General features: G+C 43.1%; 1 protein-coding gene across 7 annotated transcripts; it reads right to left on the bottom strand.

Moving 5' to 3' along the window:
• Positions 1-8,563: 8,563 nt before the first annotated feature.
• On the bottom strand, positions 8,564-20,515 carry LOC112924919 (uncharacterized). Of its 7 annotated transcripts, none has more exons than XM_072730405.1 (7): positions 20,391-20,513; positions 19,197-19,436; positions 19,016-19,109; positions 17,012-17,103; positions 14,600-14,732; positions 14,005-14,100; positions 8,564-11,675 (listed from the first exon to the last, which is right to left on the bottom strand). In XM_072730405.1, exons 4-7 carry the CDS (start codon positions 17,045-17,047, stop codon positions 10,042-10,044), a joined length of 1,899 nt encoding a protein of 632 aa, XP_072586506.1. In that variant the 5' UTR covers positions 17,048-17,103; positions 19,016-19,109; positions 19,197-19,436; positions 20,391-20,513; the 3' UTR covers positions 8,564-10,041. The 7 variants fall into 7 exon arrangements, with proteins under 7 accessions (XP_072586506.1, XP_025861324.1, XP_025861326.1 ...); XM_026005539.2 differs by having other exon boundaries at positions 19,197-19,320; positions 20,391-20,490; XM_026005541.2 differs by having other exon boundaries at positions 19,016-19,122; positions 19,197-19,377; positions 20,391-20,490.
• Positions 20,516-20,730: the final 215 nt, after the last annotated feature.

Here is a 20,730-nt window from a genome sequence, read left to right on the forward strand (position 1 = left end):
TCAGGGCGTGATCCCGAGATCAAGTCCCACATCAGGCTGTGTCTCTCATGAATAAATAATAAAATATTTTATTAAAAATTTTTTTAAAAAAAAGAAAACAGAAGATCTTTGAGAGTATGGGTTATGGAGACACTCGGGAAAATTTCAAGGTATTCGAAATGCCTATGAAATGTTACCCTTGTTTTCCTCATTGTAAGTAAATGGAATTGACAGAATGTGACTAACACCTATTTTTCTGATAAAATAGAAAAACCTCCCTATTGGTGTGTTGGAGTCCTCCTGTACCAAACACAAGAACCAATCATGCCCATTTCTTCCCAACTCAGTGCTGTTGGTAGCCTGAAATTAGGCATGATGGGATTATTTACACCACAGAAAATGGCTAATTCTACAAATCAGTTCTCTTCCTTCTCCCCCTCCTGAAAACTAGTTGTTGAAAATTTACCAGCTGGTGCACCAAGTTCCACATGTGCCTCTCCATGAGAGAGGCTGCATCTCTGCAATGAAGAACGTGTAAAATCAAGTTTCCCTGGCTTATATGTGGAATCTAATAAAACAAAACAAACAAAAAATCAGAAAAAGACTCACAGATACGGAGAACAGTCTGGTAGTTACCAGAGGGTAGGGGGATAGAGGGATTGGCAAAATAGACAAAGAAAATTACTTTCAGTTATAAAATAAATAAGTCAGGGAAATGAAAAGTACATCTTTGGGAATACGGTCAATAGTATTATAATAGTATGGTGACAAATGGTAACTACACTTACCATGGTGAGCATTCCATAATATATATAATTATCCAATCACTATGTTGTATACCTGACACTAATATGTTAACTATCTTCCAATTTTATTATATATAAGAATAAATTTTTTAAAAATATTTTATTTATCTAACAGAGAAAGAGCACGAGCAGGAGAGTGGCAGAGGCAGAGGGAAAAGCAGACTCCCTGCTGGGCAGGAAGCCCAGTGTGGGACTTGATCCCAGGACCCTGGGATCATGACCTGAGCTGAAGGCAGACACTTAACTGAGCCACCCAGGTGCCCCAAAAAAATTTTTTAGAGATTCCCTACCTTAAAATCCTCTTTTTAAATGGGAATTACACTTGATTTGTTATTTTTTCTATAATTTCCTAAAAATTATCAGGAAGTTTGAGCCCCAGTGTCTAAATAAGGTGAAAGAAAATTGTCATTGATATTATCTTAGCTTGCAATTTCTGTCCTCTGTGAACAGTAAGAAATGAAAACACTCTTCCCCTCAGCCTAGCCCCGACCCTCATAGTTGCCTGGCCTACCCACTGAGATTCTCTTGTCACAAGCAGGTATCAATTTTATGCCCACATGACCAAAGGGAGCAACACAAGCCTTGGGGGAAGGTATCGGTGACTTTTAGTGGGGGGGGGGGGGGGACGACTTAACAATATGTGTTTAAAATATGGGTATCATTTGACCAAGAAATTCCACTTCTGGAGCATGTGGGTGGCTCAGTCACTTAAGTACTTGACTCTTGATTTCAGCTCAGGTCATGATCTTGGTTCAGGTCATGATTTCAGAGTCATAAGGTAGAGCTCCACACTCAGTGCAGAATCTGCTTGGGATCTTCTCTCTCCCTCTCCTTCTGCCCTTCACCCCATTCTCATGCTCTCTCTCTAAATAAATAAAATCTTAAAAAAAAAAAAGATACAACCAGACATATTGCAAAGGTGTACAAAGGTGCCAGTTAATACTCCAAAAGCAGGGATGCCTGGGTTGCTCAGTGGTTAAGCATCTGCCTTCAGCTCAGGATATGATCCCAGGGTCCCAGGATGGAATCCCACATCAGGCTTCCTGCAGGGGGCCTGCTTCTCCCTTTACCTATGTCTCTGCCTCTCTCTCTCTGTTTCTCATGAATAAATAAAATCTTTTTAAAAAAATACTCCAAAAACAAACCTCAACCAATGAGGAATGGAAGTTGGTGAATAAATACCCAGATTCCTGGACCCTTCTTAGGGAGCCTGAGATGTAATCTATACAGTCTCTCAGGGGGTCCACAGAAGCACTGAGCCTCAGTGGTCACTTGCTCATTAACTGCCCTTTATTGACTTTCCCTCCTCCCTGTTTCACTTCCCTATTCCCTCACCATGCTTCTTAGGATCGCCTCCAAATCAACTACTTGCCTCCCAACTTTTGTGTGAGTCAACTTTGGGAGAAGTCCATGCTAATACTGTGTGAGTTTAAACCCAAACCACTAAGTTATTCATGGGTCCTCATGTTGACTTATCCTTCTCCTTACCGCAGACACAGGAAAAAAATAAGGAAACAAAATGAGGGCCATTTTTTTAAAAAAAAATATTTATTTATTTATTTTAAAGAGAGATCGTGTGCACAGGAAAGGAGGAGCAGAGGGAGAGAATCCTCAAGCAGACTCCCCTGCTGAGCACATAGCCTCATGTGGGGCTCCACTGATGACCCATGAGATCATGACCTGAGCCAAAACCCAAGAGTCAGTTGCTCAACCGGCTGAACCACCCACAGCCCCAGAGGGCCACTTTTTAAAACAATAATTCACTGTCACTGTTAATTGCAAACTGTTCTGTAAAGTTACTTCCTCAACTGCCAAGTGTTTTTCTGTAGTTAGACATTTAATAATTAGTCTTGTAGTTCTAGTTCATGGTGAGCACTTTTCCTTTTTTTTTTTTTTTTATGATAGTTACACAGAGAGAGAGAGAGAAAGAGAGAGAGGCAGAGGGAGAAGCAGGCTCCATGCACCAGGAGCCCGAGGTGGGACTCGATCCCGGGTCTCCAGGATCGCGCCCTGGGCCAAAGGCAGGCGCTAAACCGCTGCGCCACCCAGGGATCTCCCACTTTTCCTTTTGAAACTGATTCCTGAAGTCTACTTCAAGGTTTTTACTAGAAAATTCATAGTGGTCATTTCATAATAATTCATAAGTCATTTCACGTCTTTCAAGTGTTGTGCCCGAGATTGTGAATCCGAGAAACCACCGAGGAGCCGACACCGATGCAAACACGAGGGCTTATTTACAAGCTCGAGCCTGGGTCCAAGTATACCCGACACAGCGGAGCAGGGACTTAGACCCCGAGACTAAGAGGCTTAGCAACTTTATAGGGGCCAGTGGCCAATGGGATACGCAGAAAGTTGCACGTCCTGCTGGTCCACTCGCAGGTGGCCGGTTGAATTACATGTTACCCTAAAGTATCCATTTGAACTGGCCTATCACTGAGCCGATTTCCGATTAGGGTGTGCCCTGGGCTTGACTACGGTGGGGCAGTGCCCTAAACAGGTCTGCACAAGGCGGGTGCAGCACAAAATGGAGTCAGTCCTTCTCTGCTTGTCCAGGGGGTAGGGGATTTTTGTTAAATTTCCTGGGTCCCACACAAGGAGAAATAGGATTGTGAGGGAAGCTCCGAAATAAAAACTTGGAGACGTCAATTCATATTAAAGATTAAAACACTTGAAAATTATTTTGCACACCAAAAATATCTGAAAACGTTGTCCTGCCCTACTATGTAATATTCTTTTCGTCATGGCCAATATGCACATGAGAAAACGCTCCGCATCACTTGCCATCAGGGAAATACAAATCAAAACCACAATGAGATACCACCTCACACCAGTGAGAATGGGGAAAATTAACAAGGCAGGAAACCACAAATGTTGGAGAGGATGCGGAGAAAAGGGAACCCTCTTACACTGTTGGTGGGAATGTGAACTGGTGCAGCCACTCTGGAAAACTGTGTGGAGATTCCTCAAAGAGTTAAAAATAGACCTGCCCTATGACCCAGCAATTGCACTGCTGGGGATTTACCCCAAAGATTCAGATGCAATGAAACGCCGGGACACCTGCACCCCGATGTTTCTAGCAGCAATGTCCACAATAGCCAAACTGTGGAAGGAGCCTCGGTGTCCATCGAAGGATGAATGGATAAAGAAGATGTGGTCTATGTATACAATGGAATATTCCTCAGCCATTAGAAACGACAAATACCCACCATTTGCTTCGACGTGGATGGAACTGGAGGGTATTATGCTGAGTGCAGTAAGTCAATCGGAGAAGGACAAACAGTGTATGTTCTCATTCATTTGGGGAATATAAATAATAGTGAAATAGGGAATATAAGGGAAGGGAGAAGAAATGTGTGGGAAATATCAGGAAGGGAGACAGAACATAAAGACTCCTGACTCTGGGAAACGAACTAGGGGTGGTGGAAGGGGAGGGGGGGGGGGGGGTGACTGGGTGACGGGCACTGAGGGGGACACTTGACAGGATGAGCACTGGGTGTTATTCTGTATGTTGGTAAATTGAACACCAATAAAAAATAAATTTACTATAAAAAACTATTCTTATTGTCATTAAAAGAATCAGCCTAAATATTTCTCCCCAAAAGGGGGGGGGGGACAAAAAAAAAGTTACCATCTTTATTCTTTGAGAAGTTAAATGCCTTGGTGAAGAGGGATGAAATAAAATCTTTGGTCTTCTCACTATGGCAAGGTTGGAGAAGTGCATCCACATGGGGGGGGTGGTCGCTGGGCTGCGGTCCGAGCCCCCAGGCCGGCACCCGCCTGGCTGCGCAGCCTCTCCCGGAGCGACCCCGCTGAGCGCGTGGCTGGACCGGCTCGCCCCGCTGGGGGGCTCTGGACGTGGCGGCAGAGGCAGGACGCGGGGGCCACGCGGGAATCGGTTCTGCCCCAGGGTCGATGAGGACCCGGGGGCCCACCCTGGGGTTCGCGGAGCAGGTGCCTGCAAAGATCCAAACGCACACGCGGGGACAAACGGCTCCACACTCCTTGGCCCGGAAAGCAATGCGCCTGCGCAGATGGGACTCTTTCAGTGCGTGACGTGTCTCCCTAGCCAATCAGCAGCTGTGACGCTCCTCGCCCCGCCCCTACCCGCCGAGTCCGCGTCTGGTCTCCATGACAACCCTGAGTGTCCCCGGCCTCCCAAGCTTAAACCCGCCTCAAAGAGCAGCTGCCGAAAGACCGAAGGCAGGAGGAAAGTGACTGACTAGCTTCTGTGTCTTTATCATCGAAGCAGGTAGGGCTGTCGGAAGGGGGAAAAGCTTTCCCGTCCCCACCTTATTCATGAACAAGAGGTCACAGGGAGGAAGGCTGGGCTCCGGAAGCAGGAACAGGATCCCGGTGAACTACGTGAATGTGAGCATCCCCTAGAAGAAAAGCCAGAGGACACACTGCAAAAGTGAAAAATATGGGCGCCCAGGACGCCTGGGTGGTTCAATGATTGAGTGTCTGCCTTCGGCTCAGGGTGTGATCCTGGGGTCTGGGGATCGAGTCCCCCATGGGGCTCCCGGCGAGGAGCCGCCTCCTCCCTCTGTGTGTCTGCCTCTCGCTGTGTCTCTCATGAATAAATAAATAACATTAAAAAAAAAAAAAAGAAAAAGAAAAATATGGGCACCTGGCTGGCTCCATCGGAAGAGCGTGGGACTCTTGGTCAGCGTGAGTTTGAGCCCCACTTTGGGTGGGAGATTAGAAAAATAAATAGCCTTTAAAAATATGTTTTAAAAATTTAAAAGGTGAAAAATAACCACTGGCACCTCTTTTGGAGCCCGAGAGGAAAGTGACTGCCCTCTACATGGATCATCTTCGCAGGAAGATTCCCTAGACTCTTCTGTGATTTTCAAGCCTCCTCTATTGGAGACCTTTCCTCTCATCGTAAGCAGGTGGTAATGACATAAATCCATACAACAGTGGGTTAGGAATAATTTTGAAGTATCACAGGAGTCACATGCCACACCCTTAAAATGACAAGAAAAAAAGGAAACAAGTCTCAGGAATTTTCTCTTTCTTTTCCTAATTTCCTCAGACTCCTTTCTGGCCTCTTGAATTTATCCCACAGAGAAGCCTCTGAATCTCTTCTCATGGGTGCTTATTCCTATGTCAGTCATCAAGTACAAAGGAAGGGGAGAGGGCAAGACTTCGCCCTCTTCAGGAAAAAGTCAGCCACTGTCCTCTGCTCCTACAAGAGTGGGCTTGTCACATTCATGAATCTTAATTACCACATAGGAGCTGTCAAAAACAACAGACTCTCTAAAAGGGACTGGTAAGGGCAGCCCAGGTAGCTCAGCGGTTTCGCACCGCCTTCAGCCCAGGGCCTGATCCTCGAGACGGGATTGAGTCCCACATCTCGGGTTCCCTGCATGGAGCCTGCTTCTCCCTCTGCCTGTGTCTCTGCCTCCCTCTCCCTCTCCGTGTGTGTGTGTGTGTGTGTGTGATGAATAAATAAAATCTTTTAAAAAAATAAAAGGGACTGGTAAATAAATTTGGGCTGTCCTATCCAAGGAAAACCACTCTGACTTTCCTGTAAACCATTTAGTACCTTCTTACACTTACAGCAGTTGCCTATGTAGGCACCATAACCTGGATTATATTAGAGAAGGCACCTGTTTTTTGTGATAGACATAGAGAGAGAGAGGCAGAGACACAAGTAGAGGGAGAAGCAGGCTCCAAGCCGGGAGCCGGACGTGGGACTCAATCGCAGGACTCCAGGATTGCGCCTTGGGCCAAAGGCAGGCTCTAAACCGCTGCGCCACAAAACCGCCTAGATAGCACCTCTTAATCCAGAACTCTCCTTTGGAGCCTACACAGGAACAAATCTCAGATAATACTGTCCCATCCAATGAGGCTCCCTTTGGATGGTGTCTTTTTTTTTTTTAATGAAGTTTTTTATTAAGATTTTATTTATTTATTCATGAGAGAGAGAGAGGGAGAGAAGCAGAGACACAGGCAGAGGGAGAAGCAGGCCCATGCAGGGAGCCTGACGTGGGACTCGATCCCGGGTCTCCAAGATCATGCCCTGGGCTGAAGGTTGCACTAAACTGCTGAGCCACCAAGGCTGCCCTGGATGGTGTCTTAATGGAAGAGTGTTCTAACTCAGAGCTCTGCCTCTCAGCCAATACAAGAAGCCATCTACTCTTGCCATATTGTCTTCCCCAACGATGCCAGAGTGTATAACACAGAGAAAAGCAAGTTCTGACACCTGTAGTTACGTCAGTCACTGGCTTCCACCATCCCTAGCAACTGGTTCCATCATGCCCTGGTGATTGGCATGCTCAGCAACCTTCCTCAACACTTAGCTCAGGGCCACACATACATACGCACATATGCAGAGAGGCAGTATAGCAAAGAGGTTAAGAACAAGCACTCTTGAGCTGGGCTACCGGACTTAAATCTCAGCTCCACACTGTTTCCAGGTTGGCCAGTCACTTTGCCTTTCTGAGTCATCACTGCTTCCTCTATACAAGAGGGGTAAGAGGAACCTATCTAAGAGATTGGTTCTGGAAATCAGTTTCCTGAGACTGTTGGGAGAAATGAATGAGCTGATGCATACAAAGGTGGCTGAACAGGGTCTAGCACGTAATAAATCTTTACTACGAGTATTAGCTGGTATTGTCTGGGAGATCTTCTTAAAGGTGCTTGGGGAGAGCTAAAATACAAGTAAAGGAAAAACAAATGGCACTTTGTACACTGAATCTGCCTTGACTTATGCTTATAAAAGGAAAAGAATATCAATGTCATGCCTACCTCTTGAGTTGCATTTCAAGGAGGACAGAAGCCAGGTAGCTTTCTTTTCTTACATTTACTAAAGAAGAGAATTAAACTAGGTCTGCCTTACAAGCTGAGGCAATTACCAGATTCCTAAGGCCAGGTTTATTTTGGGAAATGGATTTTTTTTTTTTTTTTTTTTTTTTACCTAGATTCACCAGAGGTGTTTCTCAGTTCTCCATGTTGCTGTATCATAGCAACCTTTCTACTAGGGTGTATTGGCTTATCTTCTGATATAATCGCCTCTGGTCAATTGAGGAAAACCATTTGTGGAGAGGGATAGAGTAGTACATGAATGTATTGGCTGTGCCTCTCAATTCTTTAGAGTCACAAAATTACCTTCTGTAGTGAGGCCATAAGGTAAAAATAGAGTATTATCAATATTGTGCTTATAAATCTCTGCATTGCTCATAAGATGCAGTTATGTAGCTTTGTGTAAAACTCTGATAACACATGCTATTATGTGTTCATATGCATAAATGTATAAACAGAATGTTATATGTAAAATATGATTTTACAGTATTTCTAATTTCACTAATTTACTCACCTGTTGGGCTTTTTTGGAGGAGGGTCTTGGTGCATATGATTGAATTCTTATTAAGTAAAATGTAAGTATGATGTGATTTTTTCCCCCCAAAATGCTTATCTCAAGCCGCTATGTTTTGTATGCATGACTTTGGCAAAACATATCCAGAAATCATCTAATGTACAATGTGTATCAAAGGTACCACAGGGATGGCTTTCCGTGGAAAAAACCCATATGAATTTTTAAAACTGTGTGTAAGTATTATTTTGTTTAAAATCAACAAGGGGCACCTGAGTGGCTCAGTGGTTAAGCATCTGCCTTTGGCTCAGGTCGTGATCCTGGGGTCCTGGGATTGAGTCCCACACTGGGTTCCCTGTGGGGAGCCTGCTTCTCCCTCTGCCTCTCTCTCTGTGTCTCTCATGAATAAATAAAATCTTTTTAAAAAATCAAATCAACAACAAAAGACCAAACAAGATAGTTACGTTCCTCATGGTGAGAATTGTTAAAGTTGGAGATAAAGCCAGACATAAGATTGAACTAAAAATGTTTTACAGGCACTTATGAGGAATATAATGAGTGGCCAAGGTTTTCAGAGGAGGAGATTATTTCCAACTGTGGTTACCAGGGAGAAGGTGAGACTTTAAGTTTGGTCCTAAAGGAGAATAACTTGCAAATTGAAAAGATAATGTGACAATTACCTATGATTTAAAAAAAAACACTAAAAAGTATTAATACCCCCTCAGAAAAGGCAGAAAGCCCTGCTCTAATCAACAAAGATCTCTTCCCACAATCCTGAAATCAAGCCTGAGATCACCATATAATGTGCTCAGCACAATAGTGAAAATTATCCAAGCATCTTGGAGGAAGTTGAGATGTAACATGTATATTAATTTTCCCTTCACTCAACACAAGTAAGTCAATCACTTTTAACCACATAAATTAGTTTTAGCCATAATAAATTTGTTCTATATTGGGTTATCATAAATGAGGCCTCTGAAGGAGGGGGCAAATGTTTTTCCACAACCCAAACTAGCTGGCTCCAGGAAAGAAAAGTTTTCAGAAGGACCTGGCTATGCCTAAGATGTTAACAAACATTATCTGAAGAGCTCTGATTCTAATAGCAGTCACTGTTATGGAGGACTCTTTTTTTATTCTTGCCTTCAATTTCTAAATTTTTATTCTTGCCTTCAATTTCTAAGTTACTAAAATGTTCATGTATTTCAATAATTATTTCCAGATGTCACCATTTCTTTAGAATATTTTGTCTTAAAATTTTCAGAACAAAATTTTTTTTCTCTATCTTCAGTTGTGCTCTTCAGCTCTGAAACTCAAGCCCTGTTGAACTTCAAGCTGTAGTTAACACTGTGTAAGCACTTTAAATAGAAGAGACAGAAAAAAGAAATAAAAAAAAATAGAAGAGATGGATAGGAAAGTCAGTAGGAAGGGAGAGTTCAAAGTAGCCCTTTTAGTGAGGATAGTATTGCTAGAGGGTAGGAATGATTGTATATTAAGGCAAAGATTTATAGAAAGGTGGTATCTGAATATATGACCAACCATGAGTCTATTAACTTGGATATGGCAGTATTCCAGTCAGTACAAGGAGGGGAAGTGAGCTCAATTTTGAACAACTGGAATTGCTTCGCATGTTGGAACAGCCTATTCCTGAGGTCAGGAAAAAAAAATCACTTCATGGTGACATTAGTCATTTTGGGGTACAGTGGAAAAAATATATATACATACACACAGAGAAAGATTGATGGTTGGTCTCTTGGGCTGTTCCAGTTTTCAGATCAGTATTTCTTCACATGTATTTTTGGTAATCTGGCAGCTAATTCTTTGCAGAAAACAGGAGGAGAGCATTCTCAGCCATCCAAAAAAAAGATCACAATTATAATAACCCATGAAAATAGGATTCTTTGGTATTTAACAAAGTAAAGAGTCTAAATGAACACACATTCAGAGTGATTCTCCACCGTGGAGTCTCTGATGCCTAATGAGGGCTGAACTACACCGGAAAGCTCTGCCACACTCATTACACTCACAGGGTTTCTCTCCAGTGTGAATCCTCTGATGCTGAGTAAGATGGGCGCTTCTACTGAAGGCTTTCCCACACTCGTGGCAATCAAACGGTTTCTCCCCAGTATGAATCTTCTGATGTTGTGTCAGGGATGAACTCTGGCTGAATGCTTTCCCGCAATCTTTACAGGTGTAAGGTTTCTCTCCAGTGTGGATTTTTGTGTGTTTTATGAGGGTTGAGCTCTGGCTGAAAGCTTTACCACATTCTCTACACTTGTAAGGTTTTTCCCCAGTATGAGTTCTCTGATGTCGAATAAGGGCTGATCGATCACTAAAGGCTTTCCCACAGTCGTTACAGGTATAAGGTTTCTCTCCAGTGTGAGTTCTCTGATGTTGATAGAGATGTGAGCTCTGACTAAAGACCTTGCCACATTCACTGCATTCATAGGGTTTCTCTCCAGTGTGAATAAATTGATGGACAATAAGAGAAGAGTTGTGACTGAAGGCTTTCCCGCATTCACTGCATTCATAGGGCTTCTCTCCAGTGTGAATAAACTGATGTTCAATACGGGATAAATTGTGACTAAAGGCTTTACCACATTCATTACATTCATAAGGTTTCTCACCAGTATGAATTCGTTGATGTTGAATAAAGTGTGTTATCTGAATAAAAGCCTTCCCACACTCCTTACATTCATGGGGTTTCTCTCCAGTATGGATTCTCTGGTGTTGACTAAGAGAGACATTATGATTAAAGGCTTTCCCACATTCCTTGCATTCATATGGTTTCTCTCCAGTATGAATTCTCTGATGTACTGTTAGGGCTGAATAATTACCAAAAGTTTTTCTACATTCACTGCATTCATAAGGTTTCTCTCCATGTTTGGTTCTCTGATGTTGAATAAATGGTGCATTCTGAATTAAGGCTCTTTCCTGCACATTATATTCCTTCCCACCATGAACACTCTGATGATGTTTGGTGGTAAGTTGTGAGTTCCACTTATACCCTTTCCTATCTTCATAAGATTTCTCTCCAATATTAGTTTTCTGATGTTCAGTGTGGTGTATACCATGACCAAAGGTCTTCTCATACTGATTACATTCCAAATTTTTTTCTCCATTATGAGCTCTACAATGTTGAGCATAAATTGAGCAATCACTGAATATTTTACCACATTCATTACACTGAAGAGCTTTCTCATAAGTGCTATCTTTCTGATGTCTTATCAATTTTGAATTCTGTTTGAAACTCTTTCCCTGAGCATCAGACATATAAGGTCTCTCTTCCTTATGATGTCTTGATTGTATAACAATGTCTGACTTCAGACTAACATGTCTACCAGATTCAATACATTTCGGGGTACTATTGGCTATAGAAGTTCTTTTCTGGAAGATAACTGTTGCTTCTTTCCAGAGTCTATCCTGAGCATTCTCTTTAATCTCTGTAGATCCCTGGGCTTCTTTCAAACCAGAAGTCCTTGCATCAGCCCCTGTGCTTCTCTCCATACTTATCCCTTGGTATGATTCTTTTTCAGAAAATACCGCCTTTGGGTTTGACTTTCTGGTCTCCAAATCTGGAGGGGAAAAGTAAAAATGTTCCCTGTACTAGAAGAAGGAAATGGCTAAAGCAGGAATGAGATAATAAAATTGCACAAATACTATTAGTCACAAATATAAGTCAAGTAGTCAACAAATAATTTATTGAACACCTACTGTGGGCTAGGCACTGTGTTATGTTATAGTATTCAATGATAAATAAAACAGATATAGTACCTCCTTTGAGATACTATAAGAGAGATTTACAGTCTATTGAGAAGATAAATATGATTGCTACTGTACGTAGGAATAATAGCTGCCCCTCGTTTTTGAACCACTGGAATCTTTCCTTGCTTTTGATACCACCACCACCAGCAGTCCCCTCTGCCCCTTGTCTTGAGTTCACTCCAGCTAGGGTCATCCTTCAATGCCTACTTCTTCCATTCCCACTGGCACAGTTCTCTAGTAACTCTCCTTGATGATGCCTGAGGTTGCTGTCAGATTCAATAAGATCATTAACCATATTTTCCTTTGCTACTACCCTGTGTGTTACTATTTACCAGAGATTACCTTCAGCTTTCACTTTTTTTCTCCTGTCTCTGGGCCTCCCAAAATAACACACACACACCCCAATATACACACCATCAAAGACCTAAAGAGGGTCAAAGTTCAGGAGAATGCAGGAATTTTAGGAGGATCAGAGGATTAGGCTTACCACTAATACTAGTTCAGCTTTCTTATGGGTAAACTGCACATGACAGACATTTTAACGGTTGTAAAGTTGGGACTTTGTCATCGGGGATCTTGTAAGCAGTCTTTCAGCCTTATTAAGAGTAAGACAAACAGCACATGTGTTTTGCAAGCTGGACTATTTTCAAAGTAATCTTAGCATGTGCCTGTGACAACCTTATATAATATAGGAAAATAAAAATTAAAAGACAGGAATAGAAGTTAAGCAGAGGAGAGAAACAGTGGCAGGGGGACTAATCCATTATCAGGTTAGCTGAAAAGAAGGAACAACTTATAAATCTCCACAGACACTCTTCAGGTCTTTACTTGACCTCTCTACCATATATCACTATGAGCACTATGAGGAGGGACCCTTCAAATGCTCTTTTCTGTTGGGTTCTATGACAACAATCTGACCTGGTTTCCTTCTACTCTGGCCACCCTTTCTTAATATCTTTTTTGGATTCTCTTTCCTTCATTTATATTGATAAAATTTGTATAACGTACCTCTACTGCCATCATCTATTATTAAAAATTATTACTATTTTGTTATCTTGACACCATTTTCCCCCATGTGGTTTTTTAAAATTACACAAGTGATATAGATATAGACAGATAAATACAGCTAGCAGATACTTAAATGTGTATGTTCATTTGCTTCTAGGTTCTCTTGCAATTCTTTTTATGCTCTATTTCTCTATTTTCACATCTTATGCACTCCCATGACTTCATTACCATCTATTCTCAGATGTTTCTCAAATCTGTACCACCAGTTATGATCTCTTTCCTTCACGAAGACCCATTTGACATCTCCTCCTTATATTCATCTACCTTCCAGACACCCTACTTGGACCAGAGTTTCTCAACTGCAGTGCTACTGACATTTTGGCAAGACAAGTCTTTGTGTGAGGGGCAGAATGTTTAGCAACATCTTTGGCCTCCACCCACTCGATGCCCATAGCACCCTCCCAGTCTTCAGACATGTCCCATGGGGCCAAATCACCTCTGTTTGAGAATCACTGGTTTACATCTGCTATAGACTCTTCAAACAATTTAGAATAACCAGAACTCCTCTTTCACCACACCACCTCCTTCCCGCAAACTTGCTATTTCTCCTGTGTTTTCCATCTCAGGGAAGAGAACTTCCATCTACCTACACAGCCAACCCAGAAACCCAGAAATTATCTTTGTTTCTCCCTTACCTCCCACATACAGTCAATAAATTCTATCAATTTTACAACCTTAAAATTGGATGTAAGATCACATTCTTTAAACTTACATTCAAATTCTTCCATTCTCTTCATACTTTTTAGGTAGGGAAAAACTAGGTACAACAAAGACAAAGTAAATGAAGGCGAGGCCCCAGCTACTAGAGAGGAAAAGGGAATGACCTCATAAAATGCCAGAGTGAAGTACAACAGTGATCTCTGGATCAAATGTCAGGCTTCTAACTTTGAGAAGGAAGTATCCTTCCTTGAGTCTGGGAAGAAGTAGAGTTAGGCTCACAAGACTCTGATATGTCCGAATGAAGATGAGACTTAGAGGGGGCCTCAACATTTTCTACAGGAGGATTTGGGATTTGGGAAGGAACCCCTAACTCATATTTCAAAAGATGTTGTCTGCCTGGTTATCACTTACGTGTGCAGCTGCTTCTTAGCAATTCTGCCTTCTGCATCCATGGATTTACTGCTTGTTCCAACTGGCAGATGATATCAGGTTTAGAAAATGGAAAGCCTACTCAAGTGAAAGAAACAGAATGTGATTGTCAGTTTCAAAGACAAAGGACCACCCCATTTTCAGTCCCACTCTTGTGTTTTCAAGAGCAGAAAACAAGGTAACTGTCAAAAGCAATTAAACATATTCTACAAAAGTAGGGTAATAAACAGTCTAAGGATCCGCTCTAGATTCTGTAGGAAAATGTTAACCACACCCTCCTTCCCCCTTCCTTCCTTCCTGCCATACGGTGAGGGATGAGGGGCACGGGGAGGGAGAGGAGCAGAGGAAAAGGGAAAAGCAGAGTCCCTGCTAAGCACAGAGCCTGACTCAGGGCTCAATTCCATGACCCTGAGATCATGACCTGAGCAGAAATCAAGAGTCGGGTGCTTGACTGACTGAGCCACCTAGGCACTCCCCACAAAGCCTCCTTTCTGATCATCCCTTAATAGGAGCATGGGAATCTTTAGGAAGCAATGGCATCCCAAAATGCCTACCTGAGGTGAGGACCCAACCTTACCCAAGGAGATTAGGTTCCTATAGTTCTCCAGCATTACATCCCTGTACAAGTCTCTCTGAGCAGGGTCCAGTTCTCTCCATTCTTCCTCAGTGAAGTTCACAGCCACATCCTTGAATGACAAGCCCTGAAACACCTGCATGTGATTTAGAAGAGTTGAATAAGGCAAATTAGGGGAGATTCATGAAATGTAGAGGAAATGGAACCAATCATGTTCATAGTGTCAAAGGCATATTGACTCATAGGTTAAAAAGTCTTAAAATATGTATACCCTTTTGACATATCAATTTCTTATCTACAAATCAATGTAATAAAATTAACAGAGACATGAATAGGAAGTTATCAACAGATTCTTATCTATTTACAATAGCAAGAAAGTTCTAGATAACCTAAATGTTTGAGGAGAGTGGCAGAAGCTACTAACTGCTCACTAAAGTACACTCCCCTCTTCACTTTTCTAGGTAGACAAACATTTCCCAATCTCCTTTGCAGTTAGATGTGGCCAAGAGACTGCAAGCAGAAGTAAGGCGCACCATTTCCAGGCCTGACTCACATACATTCTGCTACTATCTTCCCCTTGTGGCTGGGACATGGAGATAACCCCGAACATGAGTTTGGGAGCTATGTGGTAGAGATATTAGAGCTTCAGATAGTTCAAGACCCTGAATGGCCATGCTATCAACCTGCTGACCCACTCATGGTTATGAGGACAAGAAATGAACTTCTATTATGTTGGGGCCATTATGCATTTTGGGTCTCTCCATTACACCAGTTACAAGTTAACCAATCCTAATTAATTCAGAAACTAGCACCCTGAAAAAGAAGATATCCTAACAAACACCTAAAATATACAGGGGCATTGGCTTGATATTCAGGCAGCAAGCTTCAAAGACATGGGTAGTTAAGGCTGGAATGATGTAGACTCTTGATTGACACTGGCAAAGTGATTAGTAACTGGGAAGGAAGACCAAAAATTCACTCAGCCTGCAGCTCTGGGGGAATAAGGTAGAAAGAGCCAGAATGCTGGCTTATGCAGGATGCTTCTGGCTCTATTTGGCAAAGAAAAAGAGTTGAGCTCAAGAAGGAATTTACCAATTTTCAAGCTAAAATAAAAGGGAATACACAGTCCAGAAATCTGGGGTTTCACATGGTCGGAAAAGCACAGTTTCTAGATCTCACACAATAGAAAGTAAGTCTTAAAAAGGCTTTGAACAATAAAGGCCCATTAAAACTTCTCAACTAAACGAAGTGACTTAGCCCTACAAAAAAAGATCAAGTTAAGGATACGGCATTCCAAACCAAGTTTATTATTTGGCAAACCTTAAGGTTATCTTCATTAAGAAAGAGACATGGTAAATAAGAAACTAAGAAATATACCAAACTTGAGATTTTTATCTAGGGAAGAATTTTGTGTGTGATTATTGGTACACTGCAGACAGATCAGAAGCTTCTTAAGTTTTTACAGGACAATATATCCATGATTTCAATTGTACTTTGTACTTCCCTTTTTCTTGTCTCAGTGGAAGCAGTATCTTTCCTCAATTCTAAGCCATTTAAGTCACTGAGTTCCCAAATCCTTCTTCTCTAAAATCTACTTATCTGAGGTGCCTGGGTGGCTCAGTCAGTTAAGCCACCAGCTCTTGATTTTGGCTCAGGTCACGATCTCAGGGTCCTGAGATTGAGCCCCATGTTCGGCTCCTGCTCAGGATTTTCTCTCCCTCTTCCTCTGCCCCTCACCCTGCTCTCTCTCTCTCAAATAAGTAAATGAAATCTTTTTTAAAAAATTTCTACTCATCCTTCAGGGCCCACTTCAAGTCTCACTGCTTCTATTAGCTTGGGGCTCCTTAAAAGGGCTTAAAAATGCTGGCTGAAAAAAAAAATGCTGGCTGAATGAAGACAGCCTTCTCAAATCTCTCTCAGCCAGACACTCTTGCTCACCCTCTTCTGAAATCATACAACATTTTCCCTAAAGCACTTTATTAAGTAGGCCATCAGTAAATGTGCTGATTTGTGCCACCCAGATTTGTGTATGGGTCTTTTCTCCCCATGGAGAACATTCTAAGCAGATGAATACAAAAGATATTTCATGTGCCTTTGCTGATCTAAGCCTAATGCCTCAAGTGGACAAAGGGAAGCCTGACTCTCTGCCAACCATGCTCACAGTCCTCCCCCTCCCTCTGTCCTCTATTGCCAACTGATGGACAGACTGCCGAGCCTCCATCTTCACTACTACTTCCACACAATAAGGAACACTAGTCGCCAGGTTGGTGGTGGTTCATCCCAACCTCTTGATCCTATCTTTTGAAACAGCTGTTTTCTAATAGGACTGATAAGCTTCATGCAATGAGACATAAATTTATTCGCTTCAGGAATTAAAATGAGATTTTAGGGGCAAGAGGTAAATCCCCAACTCACCTGGGACAACTTTGCTGTCTGGAAAAGAGCAGCCATGTTCTCCTCAAGATATCTATCCTTTTGGAAAAGGGCAGACTCCCTAGATGGCAGAACTAGAAGGCAAGAGTAATAAAGGAATCCAGTTTATTGATATGTGTCTCAGACCTATTATGTTAGAAATAGCCACTTAGGACAAAAAGAGCTTCTGCCCCTGGCTGTCATATGGTCAGACACCTATGTAATGAGGCTTCCAACATAACCTCAGATACCGTTAGGGTTGGCTGGAAGCTTCCAGACTTCCTGCCTCAACTCCTTTATTCACTAATGGAGAAACTTTCCAACTCCATAGAACGAGAAAAAGTTGCCACAGAGGCAAAGGGCAATAGTACCCATCCTAGCAGTTTAGGGCACAGGAAGCATCAGCCACCAGATCCTGAGTACTCCAGGCCCCCACTAAGTCTGCATCCATTCTAGGTTCGCTCCACTGCACATGTGATCCATTAAATTGTAGCCTGTCATCTCATGCTCCCCTGTATCCTAAGTACCCTAGTGGCAGTACGCCCAAAGCGCTGAAAATGAATTCATGATCCCCCTAACTCCTTTGTCTGACTCCATGCCCATCGACCAATCCTCTCTCTCAATTTCCTTTCCCATTTTGATTTTTTGCCTCCTGGGGAAAAAAACTGATAATATTAACTTTGTGCACTTCTTTGAGCTTATCTCTAGGTGGTAAGATTATATGCCGTTTATTTTATTCTATATATAATTGTTTTCCTAATATTCTATAGTTCATTATTTCTTTAACTCTCACTCTCCCCAACCACCAAAAAGCAAGACTTAAACCCCATTTTAGGGGGTGCCTGGGTGGTTCAATCATTTAACTCTTTGATTTAGGTTCAGGTCATGATCTTGGGAATCATGAGATTGAGCCTCCCCCCACCCCTAGGCAAGCTCCCTGCTCAGCAAGGAGTCTGCTGGAGATTCTCTCTCTCTCTCCTTTACCCTCCCTGTGCTGTCTCTCATTCTCTAATAAATAAGTAAATCTTTTTTTTTTTAAAGCCCCTTGTGGATTTGTCTTGGGAAGAAGTAGGAATTTCAAGCCATTACTGTAACAGTACAGAGTTTCATGATTTAAAAACCAAATCTGTGCCTCCTACAATGCTTTCTCATTAGAACACCTGCCCCGGGGCTGCCTGCCTGCTCTTAAATCCTAGCTCTACATGGCTTTAGGAGAAGTTTCTTCTGTGCTTCAGCTTCCTCATTGGAGAAATGAGAATAACAATGGTACCCACCTTGAAGCATTGTTCAGTAGTGTATATAAAGGGCCCAAATCAGTACCTGATAGAGTAAGCATTCAGTAAAGATAATGTATCAGTTAATTCTCACTCTATTTTCTGCATAGCACCACTAACCAAAATTTTATAGGATTTTCTATCCTTTGTTTTATGAAAACAAAAGGTATTATCAATGTATATGGTCGACCATACATACCCCAAGCCCCTACTTTCCCACAAGATGCCTGTCCCCTCCTTGCACTGAACTCTGACCCCATGAAGGGTGGGGTAGAGACAGGAACTCATATAAGTTTCAGGACCTTGGAAAATCAGAGGGGCCAAGAGCAGGATGTCTGGGAAAACCAAAGAGACTACAGCTAGACCATGGAAGCCCCTAATCTGGCCCATCCTTCTGTATCTCAAGAGAGAATACTTCTTAAGAGAGACTAGAAGGATGTCGGGGGCAGTTCTCAATCCTACCAGAATTGGGCAGTGGACAGTGCAGGTGCACCCAGATCTGCACTTGGCTTCTCCCATGTGCTAGAATAGAATGCCAGATCAAATCATCTGCTTCTCCATGCCCATTTCCTTTTCTCTATCCAAGGAGTCTGACTTTTCCCCCTCTCCCATCCTTTGGAGAGGAATCTGGTAAAATAGAGTATGGAAGGGTGATAAGATGTCTTACTTTTTGGAGCTTCTAGTAAAAAGGGAATGATATTAGTAAAATTACTACTATTTATTGAGTACTCACAATGTACCAGATGCTTTCCATAAATCACTTGTTAACAAATGAGGAAATTGATGGTTTGCCCAAGGTCTCAGAGCTGCCCACACATACAAGGCTGCTGTAAAGAAAAACTAAAATGAGACTGTGTGCACACTGTAGGTGCCCAGCTAACAGCAGAAACCTCTCTCTCATGTGTGTTTCTTACCTCTGTTCTGGAGTTTGTGGCCCTGATCCTCCATAACCACAGACTTTGCACCATTTGGGTAAAACAACTTCACCCAAATCCTCCATGTCTCTTCCTGGGGATTACCAGCATTCTCCCAGAAACTCTAGCAAGACATTCTGGGTTGAATTCTTCTTTTTCATTGTATTCTTTCTTTCATTGTCTGAGACCACATTCATAACAGTAATCAGGGAGTCTAAAGCAGTATATTTGGAGCTAAAACTAAAGTCAACAAGGTCAGCATTCACTCTTGGTTCAGGCAGCCCTATTCACAGGGGAGTCTCAATATAACCTTTCCCCCAGGCCCTGCAGAAACAGACACCCAGGAACACAGATAATCACAGATAACAGGTAAGATATTGTCACCATACTTGAAGGATATGCAAGAGCAGGCGATGGTGGCAAGTGCTCCGCTGGGAATGAAGGTATCTGGATTCTTATTTCTATGTACCAGATGGCTAGATGACCCGGAACAAGTAACTTTCCTCCCTGGGTGTCAGTTGCTTTTTATGTACCAAAGAGGAGGTGGATACCTACTATTCCCAACTGCTACTATTGATTGAGCCCTTACCTAGTGCCCCACACTGTGTCAACTGTTTGACATCAAATTTCCATTTAATCCACACAATCACCACTTAAGTTAGGAACAATAAACTTCACTTCACAGATAAGGAACAGGAGAGGCCAAGTTCAGTAACTCGCCTATGGATGCATCACCCAGCAATAACGGCTTTCTGGATAAGTAGGCAAATGGTAGACAAATGGATCTCTTACATCCACGCCCTCCCGCATCAACACTGTTGGAGTCTATGCAATGGTTCCACCATGCAGTGGGTTGCAAGGACACAAGGGGAGGCACGCGATGTTCTCTGACCTGGGAGCACTGAGGGCCTTGGGCCCTACCTGCCTCACCTTCCAGCCAAGCGCTCCAGGCTGTGCGAGCTCTCAGCCCATTTCCGAGCAAAGGACCTGGACATGGCTCAGACTTAAACACACGTACACACCATCATCACTTACACACAAACCCCAGAGCTGAGGGCAAGGGCAAGGTGTCCAAGCCCTGACAGCAACCCAGCTCCAGCCGAAGGGATTACGGTCAGGTCAGCGGGCCCAGGGAGAACCCCCATGGGATGCGGCGAGACCCCCAAGCCTGGCAACCCTCTGCTGGACACACACCCCTGTCCAATGTCTGCTCCTCCCCGGTCCACACACTGAGCTGGTCACTGCACTGGAAGACCGCAAGTGCGGGTTCGCAGCGAGCGGAGGGCGTCCACACAAAGGAGCCGGAAGCGGAAGTGCGCACCGAGGCTCCTGGGAAATGTAGTCCAGTCGGCCCGGTGCCTGGGTTCGGAAAAGCCCGGCAAGGATGCGTTGAAGCTCGGCGCTAACCTCCCAGACTCTCCCGCTTGCCCTGCGCTCAGCGACAAGCCCTCGCGTGGCCCTAAGAAGAGAGGTTGGCGTTGGCAGCCCAGCGACGGTGGACAGGAACCATTGCGGGCGTTTACTGAAGCCTCAG

Source organism: Vulpes vulpes, chromosome 12, assembly GCF_048418805.1.
Source record: "Vulpes vulpes isolate BD-2025 chromosome 12, VulVul3, whole genome shotgun sequence".
Taxonomy (NCBI): domain Eukaryota; kingdom Metazoa; phylum Chordata; class Mammalia; order Carnivora; family Canidae; genus Vulpes; species Vulpes vulpes.

Coding starts and splice junctions, on each gene's coding strand:
- LOC112924919 (XM_026005543.2), bottom strand. CDS start 17,047: ATGGCTGCTCTTTTCCAGACAGCAAAGTTGTCCCAG. Junction 14,733..17,011: donor AGACAGCAAAGTTGTCCCAG/GTGAGTTGGGGA, acceptor AATCACATGCAG/GTGTTTCAGGGCTTGTCATT. Junction 14,101..14,599: donor TAGGAACCTAATCTCCTTGG/GTAAGGTTGGGT, acceptor TCACTTGAGTAG/GCTTTCCATTTTCTAAACCT.